Genomic DNA, 7,660 nt, shown 5'->3' with positions numbered 1-7,660 from the left:
TTTCGCGCCACTGCCCACTATCCACTATCCACTGTCCACTACGCCTGGAAAAGGCTTGTTCATAGTGGGCCAGAGAGCTTTTTCCAATGCCGATGCAAGGGATCTATAGATGTCCATTTAGGAGCATTTGACATTTTAAAAGCTCATACTCACGCTACAACTATTCCTGCTCTAGCATTAGTCAAACGCCACTTTTTTTTTTCACTGTTTTCTGTTGTGCTGTTGAGGCAAGTTTTTGGTGATTTGCTTTTATGATGGTGTTTCATCGTCGATCGAAACGAGTTAAAATATTTTCTGAAACGTTCCTTACAAAGTACCTTTATAAGCGTGATAGTAATACATCGATACGTTCATTCAGTGTCACGCCATTCAAAATAGATCAAAATAAAAATCAAAACCTTTAAATAGATAAAGTCATGAATCTGGGAAATGAAAGGAGGTAAATATACAAGGACCCTTGCCAAGATTCAGGCCAGAAGAATATTCCGTATACGAGATATCCGAAGAAATGTTTTACCCAAATTTATAGAGATTTGTATGACGCCATGCTGGTGCCCACCTGGATGGGCACCAACGTGGCGGACGGAAACCAACAAAAACATCTGTTACCGAGTTTTGGTACAAAAGCGTGAATTTATTCCTCGAGGAACTCATAAACATTAAAGTAATACTTTTTCTAATACATGAACTGTTTAGATAGCAAAATTCCACAGAATACGTCACTTTTTTAACCTACATGACAGCTCTCTCGGCCGTCATGTAAATGCCACGTCACGCAGTACCTTAGAAATTCAAGCGTACTCTACTACAAAACCAAGAACGCTTTTGAAGCGAAAATTTGCATGAAAACTAGTTTTCAGTGGCTCGAATACGTCATGAAAGAAAAATCGCAGTAGGATCGATAATTTTGAAGATTAAATTATAGTGACGTCATGTGAAAACCAACAATATGCATAATTACTTGAAAGAGAAAATTCGCAAGAAAAAAGAAAGTGTTCTAATCAGTTAATATTAGTTGTCTCCGTCTTAAATTTAACGTATTTATGCCTTTTGACGGCTGCTTAAATAAATAAAACACACCACTGTACTTGTTTAAAGTCTGTTTTCGTTGGGCTCGGTCGACGTCTTGCCGACGTCGCTCAAAAAAGCCGACCTTTGGGCAATTCTGCACTATATATTGTATCCAAACAAGATGACTCTTCTAAATAAGATAGGTGTATTGAAAGAAGTAATATAGATTGTATGCTGGAATTTGGCATGTGATCAACGTTGAATAGAATGTTTAAAGTGTATCTGTTGTTAACACCGCTGGCGTGAGGGGCCGTGTAACGCTATTATTAATCACTGTAATGTCGCGATTTTTCGCAAAATTAGGGTTGAATTCGAGGTCTTGCGGGCTGCTTAAAATCGTTTGCCCAGAGATTTGTTTCGATTTTTTGATAGATTGGGTCCTGATAATGCTGTAGAGAGTCAATTTGCGAAATTCTAAGTTATAGCGCATTTTAAAAATTTCATTATTTCATCCCTATAATTTTGAACTGTAGACAGAAAATGTAAACTAGTTGTTCTAAAGTTACCTGGAGAAATCTTGTTTATAAACTAATTCATCACCAATCATGCGTTTAGTAACCTCTCAGGGAAATTGTAATTCTAGGTTATAAAATGTCTGCAAAAGTTCAGCGTCAAACTTATTCGTCGACTTTTTTTATTACAATGGGCTGTTGAACCCCCAGTTTGTTCTTGTAACTGTGATTAGAAGCCAATGAAAATACCTAAAATTTTAATTACAAAAGCTTTACAATGTTTAGCGAACAGTCCCGGACAAAGTGGGAAGCGGGTTGTACAACTCAACAGCAGTCTGTTTAAATGTTCAAAAAAGATGGTTTCTCTTTCACGAAATACCACCGTCCCCCCAATTCAATATTCGGATATAAAAAAAACAATGCGGGCATAAACACTTTTAAGTGTATACTGACGCTAAAACTAATTTTTTTGTCACCCTGTTTAGTTGTAAAGTACCTTGGAAGCGGCTAGAGCACTCAGGAACTACAGAAAAACTCTCAACTACGTCTGGTGTTTCCCCCTACACTTCCTTCGTACTCTAGCCGCTTCCTACTTGCTTTACAACAGAACAGAGCTCACTAAAAGGTTTCTTTATTTGTTAATTACTGGCAACATTGTTTCAACTAATAGTAATTCTTACTCGTTTCGCAGTTTTTTCCGGTGAATCCCTTCACGCAGATGCACTTATATCCATTTTCCTGGTACCGGGGAACACATTTACCAGCACTCTTACAGGGTGAATTGTCGCACGAAGACTACACAGAGGAAAGCATATAGCTCTTAGTAACGACCATTGAATGGCAAAGTCAAAGTATCAATTAACGCAACGCAAAACAAACGTGGTCGGGAGATTTGTGTGCCTTGATAATACTAGTGGGGACCTTGTAATTTGGTTCCTGGTGGGTTCAACCATGCTGGGTAGCTTTTCGGTGAAAATAGGCGAGACAAATTGCCGCGCCTGGCCCTCCAGGAGCTAGGTCATGGGGTTAATGGCCCATCCCCCTTAAAAAAAATAGACGTAAATTCAGCAATCGACTTTCATTGACCAAGTTGAGCCCAAAGTTAACCCTCGGACGTACAAGGGAGAGGGCGGGGGGGTGGATGCCCCCCGTAAGTTTTTTTTGAATTTCTTTCTAGAGGATAAAACATCAGGACCTGACGTTTTCAGTAGCTGTTCATTCATCCCTCGCGTACATTTTGAGACAGGTTCAGTGATGGTCAGTTGCTATGGTTACGAGATATTACGTCATTAGTAGAAGGTGGTCAAGCCATTTTTAGGTGAGAATACATGTTTTTTAACTTATTTCAACAATAAAAGTAAATCTTGTGGCCAAAATGAAGCAAAGTGCTTATTTATGTGTTATTTTTCATGTAAAGCACAAAAAACTACTACTTCTCGCTGTTTTAACCTGATTTCTAATTCTTGGTAAAATACAATATGCGACCATTGTTGGTGACGTCACGGGCCTCCAGTAGCGCCACCACCCATAAAATATACCTTATCTTGTTAAGAAGATCAAAGGCTTTCCATTAAAGGTAAAATCGTTTCGAAATACTGCAACATATCAAAAACTCTTCCCCCCCCCCCCCCGTTGTACCACGGTGGGGGTATGAATTTGCGTGTACGTCCGAGAGTTAAGTTTAGTAGCATTTACTAGACTTACGCAGCGTAAAAGCAAATCAGAAGTCACACAAGAAAACGATGTTTTCTTTGCCTTCTTTTTCTGGCCCCCTTCATTTTCTCGTTTGAGATCTTACTTTACGAAACGCAAGGAAAAATAAACCAAAATTACCGCCTGTTACACAGGCTAGGATCGCCCTATGTAAAGGAATCTTTGCCTGCGCCACAGTCAAAACTAAACTTTGGCTAAGTCCGTCTGCTAAACAGTTCTAGTTAGGCCTCAACCTGTGTACCAGGATTTGAGTACGCGCCATGATATATTAGCCTGTTAAAAAAGGCCATTATATATTTGCCAATCAGATTGAAAGGAAATTCCAAAGGCATATCCGGTAATTCGTTGAGTCCATTGGGGGCCCAGAATAAGGATTTGGAATAATGTCTGCTTTGCAGACATTACTAGCCGGGGTTAAATTACGTCTGCGACGCAGGCTAGGGAATCCAAGACAGTCGTGGATTCTGGAATCCACGCCTTGGATTCCGGATTCCAGGTACTGCAATCAGGGACAAAAGTAGTTGACACACTTGTTTAAAACGGGTGCTTTTAGCAAACATTTAATTCATCTATTATTTCATTCTTTTTAAACGCCGTAAATCCCCTCACCCCCCGAATCAATGTTGTCTGAAGTAAAGAAAAGACTTGAGAGTCCAAAATTCAACATTGATTTTGGGGGGGAAGGGGTTGGGGTAGACAGGGGAATGGGATAAGTATATCCACTATGCAAAAAGGGGCCATTTTACGGAAGTGTGCCAACACTTTTGTCCCTCATTGTCTGAATGCAAAATTGTGCTACTGCACACAAGTTGAGCCGTGCATGACACTGATTTTAACTGAAATTAAAGAAATCAAAGACATAATTATGTTATTGGTGGTGGGGGTGACATTGACTTATTCACGACCGAATTATAGGGCCAATTGGAATTACGTGATGACGTAATAAAAGGGCTGCGATATCCAGAATTAACGTCGATATGGTTTACAAGCTAAAAACTAACGTTGAAACTCGCGCACATGTACAACTTTTGATGAATTTCAAGGGTACGCGTACTGAAAATGTTTTTAATAAAGTGAATATTTCTCGTTCTTCACTTTATCCGATGGTTAAGGCGCAAACAATCACGGGTAGGGTAAGGATTGACACGTAGTGGGGATAGTCACTGGCCGGCCACGGAAATATGGAGCGTTAGTGCGGAGCGGCCGTCACTGCGTTCAATATCGAAACTACGGAAAAGTGAAGGTAAATTCATGGCCAATTCAATAAAAAACTAAGGACAGCGTAGCAAACATTGCAAGTGTCCACGAAAACAATTACTTTCAATCCCACCTCGTGACACCATGAGTGACATGATAACGCAACGCAAATAGCGTGACATGAGCGCATATGTCTGTGTATTTGGACTGTATTTCTCAAGCGAAACCCTGTGTTTTTGTCTATTGTCGGCAGAGAAAATGAAAAGAGAGCTTTGAAACGTGAACTGGTATTTGACTCTCAAAGAAAACGACAGCTCAAACTGAGGAAAACACTGCTTCCTTCATGTTACAACGGTTAACCACGTTTCGGAAAACGAAAAGTAAAATGAGTCTGTTATGACCTCTTAATGTCCATATGTATTCTCGTGGTTAACCGTTGAAACTCCTTATTTGCACCACATCGCTGGAATTTTTCTTGCCAAGAATACGTATTGCGAAGTGCTTTCTACATAGCGGAATCTTCTTTTGCCTTTCGTGAGGAATTAGCGCATAAAAAAGGAAAATTTTCCAGCGCACGGCCGTCATTGATCACATGTTATCCCGCTTTCCTTGTCATCAAGTGAACTTCTGGGCAAAAGTAATTGCTGTTTTGGCGATGACGCAAACTGGTGTGTCTATCTTGAAAACAATTTCTTTGGTATTCTGTGATTTACGAGCTGGGAAATGAAATAGTTGTCCATCCAACATCAATAAAAAAATTATGCCACTGAATAAATGGCAGGCGGTCATCTAAAATCATTGCAAAAGTACATTCCAAAACCTGGTCTAACCTGTTCGACGCCTACCTACGCTAAAGGTTTGGATCACTTAGGTTTGAAAAGGTCTCCAAAAAAACACACATCTATATATAGGACATAGCACAAACGGCTGGCCCATCATTTATGAGGTTCATAACCTGTATATTGTTCACGTCCTTTCACTAATGGCACAAGTCAATGTCAAAAATAATGCATGTCCCCTCAGTTACTCTGCAGTACTTCATTCGCTTAAGTTAATCATTTACCAGAACAATTTCCATTGCACCTTAGTGTTTCCATCCTTTTTCCACTATTGATAATACTTGTGAAAACATTACATCCGCTGCAACGGCATTGATCATAACACAAATGATTTCCTCTCGACCCCACAGGGTATCAGGAACGCGCGCGGAAGTACAAGATTAAGTGATGACATACGCTTCGTACATTTTACTCTACGTATACTACAAATCAGGACGAAACTTTACAAATTGTTGTTTCTAAAAAAAACAATTTGGCCCATAGAGTAACGTCATCGCACAAAAATTCAGCAGCGTCAAAAATCTAGCCGGAAAACACAGATACATATTTCAGACAATCAGGGACAAAAGTAGTTGACACACTTGTTTAAAACGGGTGCTTTTAGCAAACATTTAATTCATCTATTATTTCATTCTTTTTAAACGCCGTAAATCCCCTCACCCCCCGAATCAATGTTGTCTGAAGTAAAGAAAAGACTTGAGAGTCCAAAATTCAACATTGATTTTGGGGGGGAAGGGGTTGGGGTAGACAGGGGAATGGGATAAGTATATCCACTATGCAAAAAGGGGCCATTTTACGGAAGTGTGCCAACACTTTTGTCCCTCATTGTCTGAATGCAAAATTGTGCTACTGCACACAAGTTGAGCCGTGCATGACACTGATTTTAACTGAAATTAAAGAAATCAAAGACATAATTATGTTATTGGTGGTGGGGGTGACATTGACTTATTCACGACCGAATTATAGGGCCAATTGGAATTACGTGATGACGTAATAAAAGGGCTGCGATATCCAGAATTAACGTCGATATGGTTTACAAGCTAAAAACTAACGTTGAAACTCGCGCACATGTACAACTTTTGATGAATTTCAAGGGTACGCGTACTGAAAATGTTTTTAATAAAGTGAATATTTCTCGTTCTTCACTTTATCCGATGGTTAAGGCGCAAACAATCACGGGTAGGGTAAGGATTGACACGTAGTGGGGATAGTCACTGGCCGGCCACGGAAATATGGAGCGTTAGTGCGGAGCGGCCGTCACTGCGTTCAATATCGAAACTACGGAAAAGTGAAGGTAAATTCATGGCCAATTCAATAAAAAACTAAGGACAGCGTAGCAAACATTGCAAGTGTCCACGAAAACAATTACTTTCAATCCCACCTCGTGACACCATGAGTGACATGATAACGCAACGCAAATAGCGTGACATGAGCGCATATGTCTGTGTATTTGGACTGTATTTCTCAAGCGAAACCCTGTGTTTTTGTCTATTGTCGGCAGAGAAAATGAAAAGAGAGCTTTGAAACGTGAACTGGTATTTGACTCTCAAAGAAAACGACAGCTCAAACTGAGGAAAACACTGCTTCCTTCATGTTACAACGGTTAACCACGTTTCGGAAAACGAAAAGTAAAATGAGTCTGTTATGACCTCTTAATGTCCATATGTATTCTCGTGGTTAACCGTTGAAACTCCTTATTTGCACCACATCGCTGGAATTTTTCTTGCCAAGAATACGTATTGCGAAGTGCTTTCTACATAGCGGAATCTTCTTTTGCCTTTCGTGAGGAATTAGCGCATAAAAAAGGAAAATTTTCCAGCGCACGGCCGTCATTGATCACATGTTATCCCGCTTTCCTTGTCATCAAGTGAACTTCTGGGCAAAAGTAATTGCTGTTTTGGCGATGACGCAAACTGGTGTGTCTATCTTGAAAACAATTTCTTTGGTATTCTGTGATTTACGAGCTGGGAAATGGAATAGTTGTCCATCCAACATCAATAAAAAAATTATGCCACTGAATAAATGGCAGGCGGTCATCTAAAATCATTGCAAAAGTACATTCCAAAACCTGGTCTAACCTGTTCGACGCCTACCTACGCTAAAGGTTTGGATCACTTAGGTTTGAAAAGGTCTCCAAAAAAACACACATCTATATATAGGACATAGCACAAACGGCTGGCCCATCATTTATGAGGTTCATAACCTGTATATTGTTCACGTCCTTTCACTAATGGCACAAGTCAATGTCAAAAATAATGCATGTCCCCTCAGTTACTCTGCAGTACTTCATTCGCTTAAGTTAATCATTTACCAGAACAATTTCCATTGCACCTTAGTGTTTCCATCCTTTTTCCACTATTGATAATACTTGTGAAAACATTACATCCG

At 39.9% G+C, this 7,660-nt stretch overlaps 2 protein-coding genes across 2 annotated transcripts in view; one reads left to right on the top strand and one right to left on the bottom strand.

Annotated features, from left to right (window-relative positions):
- LOC140930242 (sperm microtubule associated protein 1-like) overlaps positions 1 to 7,660 on the top strand; it is a 182,946-nt gene that overhangs the window by 32,862 nt on the left and 142,424 nt on the right. The window lies entirely within an intron of this gene.
- Positions 1 to 7,660, bottom strand: part of LOC140930238 (uncharacterized) — a 32,625-nt gene that overhangs the window by 11,046 nt on the left and 13,919 nt on the right. The window contains exon 3 of the mRNA XM_073379907.1: positions 2,204 to 2,318. Within this exon, the coding sequence (XP_073236008.1) occupies positions 2,204 to 2,318 (115 nt within the window). The remainder of the gene's footprint in view (positions 1 to 2,203; positions 2,319 to 7,660) is intronic.

The sequence above is a fragment of the Porites lutea genome, chromosome 3 (assembly GCF_958299795.1).
Source record: "Porites lutea chromosome 3, jaPorLute2.1, whole genome shotgun sequence".
Taxonomy (NCBI): Eukaryota; Metazoa; Cnidaria; class Anthozoa; order Scleractinia; family Poritidae; genus Porites; species Porites lutea.
This window is presented reverse-complemented; position numbering and strand designations above follow the sequence as displayed.